The 15,180-nt window shown below is 46.2% G+C and overlaps 8 protein-coding genes across 8 annotated transcripts; 5 read left to right on the top strand and 3 right to left on the bottom strand.

The window, feature by feature from the left end:
* Positions 1-242: 242 nt before the first annotated feature.
* Positions 243-689, top strand: KUCA_T00000140001 (uncharacterized protein; the record flags this gene model as incomplete). The annotated part of the gene is made up of 1 exon (XM_022604649.1): positions 243-689. One exon carries the CDS (start codon positions 243-245, stop codon positions 687-689), a length of 447 nt encoding a protein of 148 aa, XP_022456197.1.
* Positions 690-807: 118 nt separating this feature from the next.
* Positions 808-1,584, top strand: KUCA_T00000139001 (uncharacterized protein; the record flags this gene model as incomplete). The annotated part of the gene is made up of 1 exon (XM_022604648.1): positions 808-1,584. The coding sequence occupies one exon, from the start codon at positions 808-810 to the stop codon at positions 1,582-1,584; it is 777 nt and encodes a 258-aa protein (XP_022456196.1).
* A 625-nt stretch (positions 1,585-2,209) lies between these two features.
* Positions 2,210-4,444, top strand: KUCA_T00000138001 (uncharacterized protein; the record flags this gene model as incomplete). The annotated part of the gene is made up of 1 exon (XM_022604647.1): positions 2,210-4,444. The coding sequence occupies one exon, from the start codon at positions 2,210-2,212 to the stop codon at positions 4,442-4,444; it is 2,235 nt and encodes a 744-aa protein (XP_022456195.1).
* Positions 4,445-4,610: 166 nt separating this feature from the next.
* KUCA_T00000137001 (uncharacterized protein) lies at positions 4,611-5,855 on the bottom strand (the record flags this gene model as incomplete). The annotated part of the gene is made up of 1 exon (XM_022604646.1): positions 4,611-5,855. The coding sequence occupies one exon, from the start codon at positions 5,853-5,855 to the stop codon at positions 4,611-4,613; it is 1,245 nt and encodes a 414-aa protein (XP_022456194.1).
* A 403-nt stretch (positions 5,856-6,258) lies between these two features.
* On the top strand, positions 6,259-9,078 carry KUCA_T00000136001 (uncharacterized protein; the record flags this gene model as incomplete). The annotated part of the gene is made up of 1 exon (XM_022604645.1): positions 6,259-9,078. The coding sequence occupies one exon, from the start codon at positions 6,259-6,261 to the stop codon at positions 9,076-9,078; it is 2,820 nt and encodes a 939-aa protein (XP_022456193.1).
* A 73-nt stretch (positions 9,079-9,151) lies between these two features.
* On the bottom strand, positions 9,152-10,291 carry KUCA_T00000135001 (uncharacterized protein; the record flags this gene model as incomplete). The annotated part of the gene is made up of 1 exon (XM_022604644.1): positions 9,152-10,291. One exon carries the CDS (start codon positions 10,289-10,291, stop codon positions 9,152-9,154), a length of 1,140 nt encoding a protein of 379 aa, XP_022456192.1.
* A 388-nt stretch (positions 10,292-10,679) lies between these two features.
* KUCA_T00000134001 (uncharacterized protein) lies at positions 10,680-13,022 on the bottom strand (the record flags this gene model as incomplete). The annotated part of the gene is made up of 1 exon (XM_022604643.1): positions 10,680-13,022. The coding sequence occupies one exon, from the start codon at positions 13,020-13,022 to the stop codon at positions 10,680-10,682; it is 2,343 nt and encodes a 780-aa protein (XP_022456191.1).
* A 767-nt stretch (positions 13,023-13,789) lies between these two features.
* KUCA_T00000133001 (uncharacterized protein) lies at positions 13,790-14,749 on the top strand (the record flags this gene model as incomplete). Its single annotated transcript, XM_022604642.1, has 1 exon — positions 13,790-14,749. The coding sequence occupies one exon, from the start codon at positions 13,790-13,792 to the stop codon at positions 14,747-14,749; it is 960 nt and encodes a 319-aa protein (XP_022456190.1).
* Positions 14,750-15,180: the final 431 nt, after the last annotated feature.

Here is a 15,180-nt window from a genome sequence, read left to right as displayed (position 1 = left end):
TTAAGTGCAGTTGCTTTTATTCGACTGAACCCCCCGCCATGCTTGAACAGCTCAGATGAAAAGGAAAAGAAAGGGCTGGAGGAAGAGGAAGACTTCACCATCACCTGCCTCAATTGCCTCCGTGCCAGAAACTCTCCTGCTGACCGAGTCATGATACCTATGAGTTTTCAGGCTTCAAATACCAGGAGACTTATACCTTTACATTTTGGAGAACAGCCAACTCTTGCACCATTGTTATCCAGATGACATGTGCACTTGGTCATCGTCTCGAGATTGAAAGAGAGAGCATTTGGTGGACGCATGATCCCTTCTCACCTCACGTGAATTCTGCAAGCTTCAACGTGATTAGGATGATTGGTGACGAGAAGTGGGTTGGCATGATGGCATTATACTTTAATACTAGGAAAGTAGATCAAGCATATATTGTCGCTGGGGAATTCGTACATGCTGGTACTTTTGTTGATATCGAGACATTCAAGACAGCGACTGCGCTACTGAAGAAACTATCATCAGGTTCAAGTGATGACAAGAAGAAGACCTCTTGGCTCCGACCATTCAGATTTCTATGTGTCAGGCTGTGTTACTTTATAATAAGTAGTGTTGGATTTCAAAGTATGGCTCAGGATCATCACACGCCGCATCGTGCCGCACGACTTCTTGATGATTGCGGAGACATAATCATCACTTAATATGTGTGCGGCGTTAAATAGGTTGGAACACACCATTGTCAATGAGAGAACTTTTGATTAGACGTAGATGGCTCAGCTTCTTTTTTATCACTCCACAGATCTACGGCTGTTATTCCCGATGTCAAAAAAACCGCAGGAACTATTTGACGTGAATGGAAACCCTCTGAATCCATACATTCCACGATTTATTTCCAATAAACCATGGTATAATGACCAGGATACGACGGATGACCTCTCGCACCAGCGGCTTGAGGTGGGGAAAGTTAATGATTATAGGGAACCTCGCATTGGTGACGGGATCACTGACAACTTCAAGGTGAGTAAGGAGACGAAGAGGCACAAGTCGCGAAATGGTAAAATCTCGAAAAGCTCCAAAGTCACCAAGGGATGTGCCAACTGTGGCAGTGATCTACATTCAACCAAAGAGTGTTTCGAGAAGCCGAGGAAGCTGAAGAACAGGGTAACAGAGGAACAAAGCCATACAGATGTGCGGGTGAGGCAGGTTGATGACTGGGACAGCAAGAGGGACAGGTGGTTTGGGTATGATGTGGATGAGTACAAGCTAAAAGATTTCCAAAGTGCAGCCGTAGAAACGGCTCTCGGCTCCGAAGAGGAGGATGAGCTGGAGGAGCTACGAAGTCTGGGACTTGAGCCAGAAAAGCTAGGATCCAGGCCGGATGTTGGCGACACAGAAGGGAAGATCGGTGTGAGGGGACTGGACGAGAAAGCCAGCTACATAGACGGAATCAAGCGGGGCGAGGAGGTCAGGTACGATCCACGCACTCGAAAGGTTCAAGACGATCTTGCTGATGATGGAATGTTTATTAAGGCAAAGGACGCCGAGCAGTTTGAGAAGGATCGCAGGTTCAATGTTGATGTTTCGAAGTATCAGTGAAGGAAATGAGTCAAATGCCAAACGGGCTACAAATAGGTAGCGATGATTTTGATGTGAGGATCGAGCAATGTAGTTTTAACAGGAGGTGAAAGATTGGACTGGTTTTAGTACGAAAGCATCAAGTCAAGAAGTCTTATCACGTACAATTCCATTCGTAGTGCACCACCATACAGTCAATTTCAGGGTAACCCTTATGCTCATCTCTGAACCCTTTTGGGCACTCCGAGGAAGAGATTGAGGACGATGCTCCCCACGTGGGCTTAGACGGATTGGGAAAGACCGTCAATCAGGTCACAAGACCTCTGGCGAGCCCGTGCGGAGGTAATATGAACGGCTACATGCGCTAAAACAGGCCAGAGATCTCACCCCCTTTACTACTCCTGAGATCGGCCAATAAAGTCTGTTTTACAACACCAATCCAATTGAAGTTGCACGTATAGACTTCCCGAAGCACGTGCCCCTTATCTTGGTAGGTGCAGCACAGAGTTTGACGGCCTCCCTCTTAGTGTTGCCCTGAGTTGTTCTCTGTCCAGTGGTGATCCCTTTGTTCCTTTGATTTGCCCCTTTTCTGCCTGAGTTTTAGATTTATTATTTTCCCGCTACTCCTGGCCCACGTCCACACAGGATGAAGTTTGGCTCCGAGTTCACGGACCGTTCCATCCTGAAATGGAGGAACTACAACCTTGACTACAACGATCTAAAGCTCAAGATCAAGGGCGCTACACAGATAGGAAACACCGATGAATCTGGTGATATTTCCGATCCTACCGAGGATAGAAACCAAGTTCGTGCCATGAAACAACTTTACACTGCATTCAAAGATCAGATTGAATTTGTGAGCTTGTTTGTGGCCTCCAAGCACGGCGAATTCCAGACGCGACTGCAACTGCTCCAGCGGCGTTTTTCGAGTGGAAATTACTCAAGAGAACTCCAAAAGGATCTGGTGGAGCTTTCACATGATTTCCAAAAGATTTCGCGTTTCATCATGCTCCAGAAATTGGCTCTTCGCAAGCTGTTCAAGAAGTTCCTGAAACATTCCAGGTACAGATACAAGGAGGATTTTGTGGAAAGGATCAAGCTGAACTTTCTGGACGGAAATCCTGATTCATTTGTGAATTTGAGCCTGGATGATTCTATCCAAAGTCTTGGGAGGATGCTCGATTCTATGAATGAGCCCACGCAAAGTACCCCAAGGTCTGCTTCAGCGGCGGTTCCATCTTCAACGCCGAGGTCTGTAGCCGACCAGTTCGCTCGCTTCGACTTGGAGTCTATTCAAAAGGCATCGAATGTGGAACTTTACTGGGTTCACCAGGATAATTTGGCTGAACTCAAGCTGAACCTGTTCTCCAATTTCAAGTCAAATTTCATCACCTCAAAAAACCAGACTGACCTCTGGCTGACCAACTTGGATGAAGTGGAGGTGAAAGACTTCAGTGCCATCCCATGTACTATCACGAGCTACTCATCAGATGACAAACCTCTGGTTTTGACGCCAACTGGTGGCCTAAGACAAGTTTCGTTCACGCGGCTGAACACCCACTCTGTTTCTTTTTTGCAGCAAATAGGTGAAACAGACGATTGGCATTCGTATATGGTTGCCAATTCAAGGATGTCGCAGATGTCGATAGATTTTATACGGTCCAGAGGCCTGGTACCGTGTTTCAAAACTTCCTCCGATAAGCTGAGGTTCCGCAGCAACGATGACAAAACGTTCATTACGTTGAGAGAGAACATCAGGACCACAAACCAGGGGCTTTTAGAGCTTTCGTTTGATGAATCTGAACATTCCTCAAAGTTCCCATTTGGAATCATGGAGATACGCTACGAATCAAAATACTCCGAGATTCCAGAGTTTATTGCACAACTGTGCCATTCGCATCTATGCTACCGCGTCGACACCCTGAACTTCAGCATGTTCAACTATCTCACGATCAAGTACTACCCGGACAAAGTTAGTGATGATGTATTTGTGACCAAGTTCGACTGGTTCAAAGACTTCAGTAAGGACATCCGTACGCTGCCTCAGGCCGATCGCCCCAAACAGGCCTTGTCGATCAGAAGCAACCGTTCTGCTGTTTCTGGTAACCCAAGCAACGGAATCTTGCTAAACAAATCGAGTTCTTCGTATCAGCTTTCCAGGGCATCCAAACCTGCATCGTCGACAACGACCTACAGATACTGGAATGAGTTTGACGACGACCCAGAGTTCGAAAACTCGGAGTTCTTGGTGTACTGCGACGACCAAGAATCAACCGGAATCAGCTCCTTCAAATGGCTGTTATCACCTGAGAAGGTGGATTCGATCTGGTCTGTCTCGCGTTTCTTCAGAAAGCTGTTCAAGTTCCCGAATAGATCCCAGGAGGAGGCCCCGCTTATCTCAAAGGGAACCGTTAAGTACATGGCCACCACCAGCAACAACTCGGACTCGGACTCGACCACCACCGAAGTTGATGAGGATAGTCACCTGTTCAGACAATTGAACAACTACTCGCCGCTGCCAAAATCGCGCACTTTGGTGCAGGAAGCGAAACACGATCAGGTGGTGACATTCCTATACATGCTGTGCTTATCGCTTTCTTGCCTCACTTTCGGAGTTGCAATCGGAATGTTCGCGACAATGGTTTCGTCAGTAGGGAAACTGAAAGACATCTGGGATGGAGCAAATTCGAACGCAACAATTATGCTAGTCATCATCGTCCTCATAACCTTTGCAATTGCCCTGGTGCTGTGCACCTTTTCAGTTTGTTTGCTATTCAACAGACACTCACAGCCACCCGTCTGGCACCAGGCACTGGTATGGTCCACCTTCACTATCATCTCGTGTATTTTCGTCATTGGCGTTTGTATGTGCATTCAATGACTGCATTTAGTTCTCGCTGGCATTTTATTGTTTTCATAGCATTTGGCTTTTTAATTGAAGTCTGGATATTACGTTATATCGTTCTTTCTATGGTTATTAGACTTACCCAGAAGTTGATACGAACCTCTGCACAGACAACTAGACTCTAACATGGAAGACAGACCCCTCACGATGTTTTAAACTTCTTTCTGATGATATTCATGCCGTGCTCCTCATACTCTTGCTTCGTGACCCGTCCTTTCTCAAACGACTTGTCAAACAAGTCCACTCCCGAATGCCACACATACGTCTCATCCGATTGGCATATACGGATAGTGTAATCCTGTCTCAAAACACTCCTCAGTTCAGAATACAGCCTTTCTTTGTAATTAGGCAACTTCGCAGTTCCACCCACCAGAACCATGTTAGCAGTGAGCAATGGCCTGATCAGCTCTGGGCATGAATTCAGACTATCCAGAATAGTCTTAACCAGACCTGCCTTGGTCTCAAGCCGAACAATCTCCGGATAAAAGAGAACTTCTGGAACACTAAATCGTTCATCGTACAAAGTGAGAATTTGCAGGTCGTCCTGCGGCTGGCCTTTTTCAAGCACGTAACCGGTTGCCGTGGTCTTGTAATCGGGCAATACGTAGTCCACCACTAAATTGTCCTTGTTCAAAGAGTCAAACTTGGGAGATGATCGCTTGAGATTTTTCAGTTCATGGATCTTGCTAAGAGACTCATTGAAGTCTGAAGACAGAAAACATGTTGACTCTTTGATGTTGTTGACTAGGACAGTCTCGTCAGTCACATCGTAGTATCTGAACGAAATCAGTTCGCGCAAAACACCATTGAGAAACCGTCCTCCTATTGGTAATTTTCGTATCGAATTCCACAAAGGAACGCCATGTACCATGGGAACTACCCACGTACACTCGAAACCGGAATCGATCACCAGCTGAAAATCGTCCATCTCTTTCTTCATGCTCTGAGGCCCCCCCAACAGCTTCTGGTTGTCATCGTTCCACGGCACAAGAGATTGAGGAATACATCGATAATATGATTGCACACCAAATTCCTCGAAGACCATCTGGTCCGTTTGCTGGGAAAGCTGTTTCAACGTGTATGGTGCCTCTGTCAGGATCAGGTTGGAGTCGGAGATTTCGAATTCCGGCACTTGCGCACGCACCGTTATGAAAGAACTATCCCAGATAGGTTTCTCTATGGACCATGCGGTCAACTGGCCCTTTTCTATGGGTCTGCGGAATACAATCCCCGACAATTCAGACAAAGTGGAAATCTGGTCACCTTGAAGTATACGCTTATCCCTTGTTCGTATTATGGCGTTCTGAACCTTGATGGGCGCAGCCATGGCGGTTGTGCCTATCTTTATCTCGTAAGATCCATTATCTATTACCAGATTGTGGGCCATGTCGACTTTATCTTTAGGAGATTCAGAAGGAAGTAGGACATGTACATGTTTGGCAGATGGTCTTCTGGAGTTCGAGGCTCGATAAGAAGAGGCACGTGACTTTTCAGATGGAAAAAGTTCAGTTCACACGTTGCACTTTCAGACTCTGATGTATATGGATGGATAAATGGAATTGGCTTGGGGTTGTCATTTCAGTTTGAGTATATTCACTCAAACTGCAATATTAGCCCAATATATCAACGCTTGTGCTGTAAACTATTAGACCCCAAGCTTCTGAGTGAAGTCTCTCAAGGTCGTGTACCGCAGAACCGATATTTTTTTTCAGATTAAAGAAAAAAAATTCCAGAACGGTAGAACACTGCAGAAACCTCAAGCATTAGTTCCTAGATACCAACAACAAAACATGGTCAAGTCGTATCAAAGATACGAGCTGGAACGCACGTTTGGTGTGATATCCTCCAATAGCAATGCTTTGTGGCTGCCCGGTGGCTCCAAGTCCGGTGGAAAAGCCATCACTGCTGGAGTGGAGCAGGTGCTTGTATGGGACATCAAGACCGGTGAGTTATTGCAGAGACTTCACGATGGTGCCAAAGTTGGGGCTTCAAACGCTGCGACATCAACAGCCCCTGCCGAGGTGGTCACCTTGGCTTTCGAGCCAAGCTCCCAACTCATTGCTGCGGGCTGTGACGATGGTGCTATCAAGATCTGGGATATGTCTTCAGGCTCAGTGATTATGGTTTTCAACGGTCACAGATCAGCCGTTACACAGCTCCAATTTGACAAGTCTGGTACCAGACTGTGCTCTGGGTCAAGGGATTCCAGTATCATTTTGTGGGATCTGGTAGGAGAAACAGGTCTGTTCAAATTGCAGGGCCACAGAGACCAAGTCAACGGGCTCACATTCCTGAGCAATGACGAGAATAAAGTCGTGGATGACTTGGAAGACTACCTTGTTTCCACTTCTAAGGATGGTCTCATCAAGTTGTGGGATCTCAAGTCTCAGCAGTGTATAGAAACACACGTTGCCCATTCCGGCGAGAGTTGGGCGATGGGTGTGGACCCTACAAAGCAGTTCCTCATAACCTCCGGCATGGAGAACCAGATAAAGGTGTGGAGAATAGATTTGGAACAGAAGACAAGAAAATTGATAGAACTGGGATTTTACGAAAAACAGAGCAAGGCAAGAGGATCGGAAATCTCCTTCTGCACCGTCTCTTCCAATGCATTCTTCTTCGTGCAGAATGCAGACCGTACAGTCGAAGTCTTCAGATTGAGAACCCCCGATGAGATAGCAAAGGCAAAGACTAAAAGAACAAAGAGACTCAAAGAAAAAGGAATGGATGACGACGAAATCGCAGAGTCACTTTCCGGTGGGTTGATCAACATGTTGATCTGCCCTTTCACAATAATCAGAGCCCCATCCAAACTGAGATCATGCACATGGACAGTCACCAACAAAAATAAGCTCGATATTCTGTTGGCTCTGAACAACAACTCTTTGGAGTACCACACTATCTCCATGCCGGAATCCATAAGGAAACATAATGTGCAGACGCCTATATCTTCCAAGAAGTACATGATAACGTTAGCTGGCCACAGAAACGATATCAGGTCTGTGGATATTAGTGATGACAACAAATTGATAGCCACATCGTCCAATGGTCAGCTCAAGATTTGGAATACGAAAACTACTAATTGCATAAGGTCATTTGACTGTGGTTACTCGCTGGTATCTAGGTTCTTGCCTGGTGGAGCTTTGGTGATCTTGGGAACGAAAGAGGGCGAATTGGAACTTTACGATCTGGCATCTTCCACTCTCCTCCATTCCGAATCAGAAGCTCACGCTGGTGCTATTTGGTCGATAGAAATCTCTGCTGATGGTAAGTCGTTCATAACCGGTTCTGCAGACAAAAATGTCAAGTTCTGGGACATCAAGGTGGACCAAGAGGCCCATGTCAGCTTTGAGCACAAGCGTACTTTGGAGCTGAATGAAGACGTTCTTTGTGTTCGTCTTACTCCTGATAACAAGCTTCTTGCTGTTTCTCTTCTTGACAACACTGTGAAGGTATTTTTCCAAGACACCCTCAAGTTCTTCCTCAGTCTGTACGGCCATAAACTGCCCGTGCTTTCAATCGACATCTCTTTCGACTCCAAACTTATTATCACGTCCTCTGCTGATAAAAATATCAGAATTTGGGGTCTGGACTTTGGTGATTGTCACAAGTCTATTTTCGGACACCAGGACTCGATAATGTGTGTGAGGTTCCTGCCCGAGTCCAAGAACTTCTTTAGTTGCAGCAAAGACGGAATGGTCAAGTACTGGGACGGTATCAAGTTCGAGTGTATTCAGAAGCTCGCAGCTCATCACTCTGAAGTGTGGTCGCTTGCAGTGAGTTCTGACGGTGACTTTATGTGCTCTGTTTCTCACGATAAGAGCATCAGAGTTTGGTACCAGTCGGACGACGAGGTGTTCATCGAGGAAGAGAAGGAGAAGGAAATGGACGAGCTGTACGAGGATAAGTTGCTGCAATCGTTGGAAGGCGATGAGCCAGTTAAAAAGAACGATGATGAAGAAGTTGAGGACGAAGTCACGAGAGCTTCAAGACAGACCATGGAGACCCTGAAGGCTGGTGAAAAGTTGATGGAGGCTCTGGACCTGGGCTCGAAAGAGTACGACGAATTTGAGCAGTACGAACGCGAGTTGAAAGCATTTAAGCTTGGAAAGATCAAGACGATGCCTGACACCCCAACCAGAAACCCAATTCTGGCTGCTTTGAACCAGAAGCCAGAGGTGTACATTCTTGATGTTTTACTCAAGATTAGACCTGCTCAGTTGGATGACTCTCTGGTGGTGTTGCCATTTTCATACACGCTAAAGCTGCTAAAGTTTATCCAGGTATGGACCAATGATGATAATATCAATAGGAACATCACGAGCCTTAGTTCCATCTGCCGTGTGCTCTTCTTTATCGTTCGCTCCAACGCCATGGAGTTGATCAACCAGAAGGATGAGGACCTGAAGAGACAAATTCTTTCTCTGAAAGAGCAGCTCAGAAAACAACTCTCCAAGTCAACCAACGAGATTGGCTTCAACGTCGCAGGACTCAAGTATATGAAGACTCAGTGGAATTTGAACCATAGTGTTCAGTTTGTGGACGAGTTCAAACAGGCCCAAGTCGACGAAGACAAGTCCAGAAAGAGAGTCTATACTACACTTACATAGGATAAGATAAGATAGAATGACCAAAAATGCGTTGTTGCTGTATATAAATAATTGCGATACAAAAGAAAGGTACTTAAGCCCATTTCCCCAAAAGTGCCATGACACCTGCGCCAGTGCACATCACGAAATAGGCCTTGACCATCTTAGAAAGGCCACCCTTGCCCTTGAACTCGTCTGAAAATAAGAACTCATGCGCCATGAGCTCTATGAGACCCGTATAGGTCAGAATACCTGCGGAAACCGAGTCGAAAACACCATTGACAATGAGAGCCGTCCGCGAGTGGGTAGGGTACGAGGTTCTTACCCCAAGGCCAATGGCAACGGCGATAGGTGTAGTCAGACCATATCCCAGTGCCAGTATCCATGGTGTCCATCTTCTTGCCTTTGGCCAGTCCACAAGAGCTATCCGGGTTCCAAGACCAAGGCCCTCGAAGGCCTGGTGAAAAACAACCACGATGTATAGAGTGACGAACTCATCACCTGAACATGACAGTGTGAGGCCGATGAAAATAGAATGGAAAACAATACCAAATTCCAGCACAAAAACGTTCAATAGCTGACCATAGTAGGTCTCAAGACCAGGGTCTGCCGCGGGGGTTCCCAACACCTCTGGGTCCTGGTGGTGAGCCGCATGGGCAAAGTGCGCTGGGTAGGGATTGGTAGAGGAGGCATCGGCGTGACTGTGTGCATGCATGTCTGTGTGCTCCTCTTGAGCGGACTCCTCGAACTTCTTGAGGTCTGTCTCCTCCGAGTTTTTGATGTAGAGGTCCTGGTCGCCAAAATGGGAGTGAACATTCTCAACCATTGGAAGCACTCCGATGGCTTTGGCAACTTTTTCCTCGACCCAGCGATATGCAATCAATTCAGCAAAGAACATTAGAAACAGTGTAATGAGACATATGGCAAAAGCCATGGGGTATTCCTGGAACACCCCTCCGAGACACTCGGTAGACAAGGATTCGTTGGCCGGTTGTAACAAATGTATAAAGGCAGTGGCCACGATGACTCCTGAACCAAAGTATTTTGCTATGAAAAAGCACCACGATGGCACCCGTATGGTGGAGTATTTGGAGGAAAGAAGCGGAAAGAAAGCTGAGAGCGAGGATGTAGCCAGGATAACGAAGACCGCGGATATCCTGGCTCCCATGTGGTCCCCATTGAAGTCATTTCCAGTGCCACAGGAATCTCTGGTGGCTAGATTCACGAGATCCATGTTTTGTTATGTCAGTTGTACGTGATGATGGTGCAAGGTGTGGAAATGTGATGAGATGTGAGAGGCTGCTTGCACCGCTGCCGTCAAAATAAGATAACCCAGAAGATGAACCCAACGATGGAAAAAAACGAGCGGAAAAGCGACCGATATAAATGCACGCTCTAAGGAGGCGTAAAAATGCAAAAGAAAGAGAGAACAGTAACCACTATTTCGGAAAACAGGGGGCAAAAAGGGGGAAACAAGGTGGCCTCAAGCATTCAAACGGCAAAAAAAACTGAAGTGGTTATCCTTTCCTCGGGCTATAACCACCAGGGTGCATGCCCTTCCCCAAGTTTTTTTTGTTAGTCGTGCACCAAACATAATGCCAAAATAACCGTGCAGCGTTCCGTCATAACCAGCCGGGTAGTCGTTCCAAAAAACCCGTCTTGAAGTTCCACACTACTCGGTCCATCTCCCTCCTACCACTGTCCAGATCGAGTTTCTCGATAGATTGGGTCTTTCCACCTTTCACAATTTTGAATCCAATCCAACATAGTAAAAATATAACAATCCCTCCATAGGAAGTGCAAAATACAAGAGTGCTCCAAAATCCATCCAGGAACACGACGAAACCCATGAGAAGGATAAGTACCGTGCAACCAAACAGTCCGTAGTAGGCAAGATAAGGCTGCAGTGGAGATCTGTAAGGGTATGCTGGGTCGTCTCTTGAGATGATGTCATTTCTCAGTTTCAACCCCTGTTGGAATCTGATGAAAGAAGCACATACACCTGCGTAGGCCAACAACCCTGCCGTAGAGACGATATTGACAAGATTTTGGAACACGGTAGCCGAATTTTCGTTGACACCCATATAAGACAAAGCACCGAAAGCACCGGTAAAAATGACGGCGGCATAGGGAGTGCCGTACTGGTTACACCGAGTAAAGATCTTGGGGGCTTTTCCTTGGATGGCAAGGGCATATAGAGTTCTAGATCCAATGTAGAGCTGAGAGCCACCAGATGAAACCACAAAGTAGACAATGAATCCATTAATAGCACCTGCAAGAGAGCAAGCACCTGCGGATTGGACCGCCACAACCCAGGGACTTTGGTTTCCGTTCGAAAATCCACCCCAACTTAGACGTGAATCATTACAGACAGCACCACGATCTAAAGCATTCAAAATTTGCAATTGGTTTTTCGATATTCCGTCTTCCAATGCACTGGTTCCGGACCAATAGCGCAGCAATCGTGGGTCTCCGCTGTAGACGTTCACGCCGAGTAGGACCACTGTCACCAGATACAGAATAGTTATTTTCCAGAAGACTGCTCTGGTCGACTTGGGAAGGTTCTTTCTTGGGTTCATAACCTCTCCTGCTGCAACACAGGGAGCTTCAGTTCCCATGAACGCATAGACGGAGATGAGAACGGCAACAACAACCGAGAGGAACCTTCCTGTAGCGCCTCCGATTCCACCCAGAGCCCCTGTTCCGTCATCTGAAAGATCAAACGTGGGTCTGAACAGACCAAAAGTAATCCCAATCTCGGAGTAAGAAGCCGAAGGTGTCCAATACCTAAATCCCAGGGTCTCATTACCAAATCCGCCTCTGTTGACAACGATGAAGATGATGAACATAGTCAGAATGAAGAGATTTTTTATGAGGTTTCCCCAGAACTCGTACTCGCCATAAACGCGCACATCTAAAAGATTTATGCCCAGACACAGAACAAGAAGCAGCGTGATCCAACCGGCCGTTGATTCATCCGGAATCTTCAACCACGGATAGTAGCTGAGAAGGATAGAACCAGCAATGATCTCTGCTGGGACACACAGGGCAAATGAAATATAATAACACACACCAATAGAAAATCCCCAAATATCTCCAATGTACCTCGAACAAATACCAGAGATTCCGTCTGCAACGGGGATCAAAGTGACCATTTCAGAGAATGACAACATGGTTGCTATCACTATGGAGCCTGATATGGCGAACCCAAGAAGACACCCCAGTGGACCGGCTATAGACAACGCCTTTCCACTATTCAAAAAAGCACCGATAGCATACGTGGCTCCAAGTGCAATCGAGTTCACATGTCTGGGGCTGAGTTTCCTTTGGAGTGTGTTTTGAGTAGATGTTTCATGAGGATGTGGTGGTCGCAACTCATCCAAAAAGTTTGTTTGAGACGAATGCGGAATAGTAAAAGCCGCCGAAGATTCATCCTTAACCAAATTTGGCCTGCGTCTTTTGAAATGAGAGAACCAACTGAAATGCGACCTCTGTGGCTGCTGGTCCCCATTAGTGGTGATCAGATGCGGCGAGACGTAGTCTTCCAAAGCGTTTAAGTCACCCAGATGGTATGTGATATTTGTGGGCTCTTGAGAATCTAAGATTCGCCTGCTTTTGGCTCTTAGAGTATTTTCCAGTTTGGTTTCCTCATCGTAGAGTTCAAAGTCCGTAGAGGCCTTCTGTGCATCAACGGACCGTCCGTATAGTTTGGTGAAGAAGTAGCGATCTTTGGGGTGTTCCAGTTCCTCCAACAAAACATCACGGTTCGCAAATTCTCTAATAAAGTGTCCCATATACTGCGTTGTTATTGAAATTTCCTCTGAAAACTTTTCTGAATCAGAGACAGAGTCTATTTCTGTGAGGGAGCCGTTACCGTTGGAAACGTCTGATGGGTTGAGGTGGCGGTATCTTGCGATAGGCGGAAATAGGTCGCCGCCATTATCTGTATCCGGTATACTGGACATATTCAAGCCATTTCCTAAACCTTCAACCGTGGGCTAAATCAAAGTACCTTGTTAAATCAAGGTAGTCTCCGCATTACTGCATTCTGCAAATACGATATGTTTAGGGGGCGTGTGAAGGCTAAAGGGTATTCAAAAAAAAAACTTCGATTTCTTAATATGAATTACCGAAAAAAAGAGTTCTATTACTAGCTGAGTAAAACACAACTGGTTATAATTACCTAAAAAAACCAAATTCAACGCTTTTAGACAAGACCCGCGACATCGCCGGTGATAACTAAAAACCCAGAGTTGGATTTAAAAGGGAGAACTGCGTCAGAAGCCAAAAGTGTAAGGGCAACGACACAAAGCGGAAGAACTGGGACACTTGAGCAAGCCCAAGCGTGAAACCCAATCCAACCATGAATTCAAGTCCAAAAAGTAAAGTAACAAATTTAATAAATGCCACGGATGATACCGTGGCGTTTCAGTTGTTACACTGAAAAGAACAGATACTACACTTGATCTAAGCCAAAAGGCAAAGAGATCTGGTTTCAAAAGAGAAAATGTAGAAAGGAAAGGCGGCAGTCGGTCCTTTTATACCTAGAGGCCTTCGTCCGGGTAACCGTCAGCATGGCACTGCCCGTTGTAGACCCGGATGTAGAATGGCAGAGTTTCGCAGGACACCCTGGAGAGTGTTGGATGGAGATGTCATCATTCCACGTCTTGGATACATCCAACCAGACCAACGTCCTTTAATCAGATCCGATCATCTTCATAATTGTGTGTCAATGATGATACCCAATCTGTCACCTGAGCAGTTAGAAAGGGACCAACAGCTTGGGCTGTTGGCCATCCGCAACTTCCTAGAGAGCAAGACGTCTTTTGACGTGTTGCCCGTTTCATACAGGTTGATCGTTTTTGACACCTCGCTACTTGTGAAGAAGTCGCTGAATATTCTTCTCCAGAACTCGATTGTCTCGGCTCCATTGTGGAATAGCAAAACCTCGAGATTCGCAGGATTGCTTACCTCGTCGGATTTCATCAATGTGATACAGTACTATTTCCAGTTTCCCGACAAGTTCGAGCTTGTTGAGAAGTTGACACTGAATGGATTGCGTGATGTAGAGAAGGCAATTGGGGCCGAGCCGATTGAGACTGTGGCAATCAACCCACTAAGACCCTTGTATGAAGCATGTGTCAAAATGATTGAGTCAAGAGCACGGAGAATTCCGCTCATTGATGAGGACGAAAACACCCACAGAGAGATTGTTGTGTCGGTTTTGACTCAGTACAGAATCCTCAAATTTGTGGCGTTGAATTGCAAGGAGGTGAGGATGTTGAACAAACCATTGAGGAGCCTGAACATGGGTACCACTGAGATCTCTAAGGTCACACTGGACACACCGGTGATCGACGTGATCCATCTTCTGACGCTCAAGTCTGTCTCTTCTGTGCCAATCATGGACGAGAATGACAAGCTGATCAACGTATACGAAGCAGTGGATGTGCTGGCACTCATCAAGGGTGGCATGTACACGGACCTGTCTCTATCCGTGGGCGAGGCCCTCATGAGAAGGCCCGAGGACTTCGAGGGTGTCTACACGTGCACTTTGGATGACAGACTCAGCACGATCATAGACACGATTAGAAAGTCAAGGTTGCACAGACTGTTTGTGGTGGACAGTGAGGGCAAGTTGTTGAGCGTGATAACACTCAGTGATATCCTGAAGTACATATTATTCGGATAATGTAACAAATATAATGAACATGATAACTTTGAAGCATAAACTGAAGGGTAAAATAATCAGACTATCAAAATGAATTTTTCGTGCCTAGCACGAGGCGCTAAAGCAAGCAAGGCCCACACCCCAGACCCTTATCTACGGGCCTATGATAAGAAGGTGTGGCGATGAGGGATTGATGACAAAAAGCTGGGAGAAAAGATTTTGGGCCAAGTTTCCAGTCTTCCGCGTTTGATCACCAACGTTGGAGAAATTGAAAGACTTTTCAACAGCAACTACAACTGGACCTTGGAGTGTTTTTTTGCCGTTTTATTTATTCCAACTCGTTTGCAGTAGCATTGGCTAGCATCGAGAAGAGGGCAGAGCATATTTTTCAGCCCAGACAACAGCTGGAGCACGAAGTTAATCCACCATAGTTGGACCCTTTCTTCTCACAT

This window comes from Kuraishia capsulata, genomic scaffold (assembly GCF_000576695.1).
Source record: "Kuraishia capsulata CBS 1993 genomic scaffold, Kuraishia_capsulata_scaffold_1, whole genome shotgun sequence".
Lineage (NCBI taxonomy): Eukaryota > Fungi > Ascomycota > Pichiomycetes > Pichiales > Pichiaceae > Kuraishia > Kuraishia capsulata.
The sequence above is the reverse complement of the archived record's forward strand: the minus strand, read 5'-3'. Positions and strand labels throughout refer to the sequence as shown.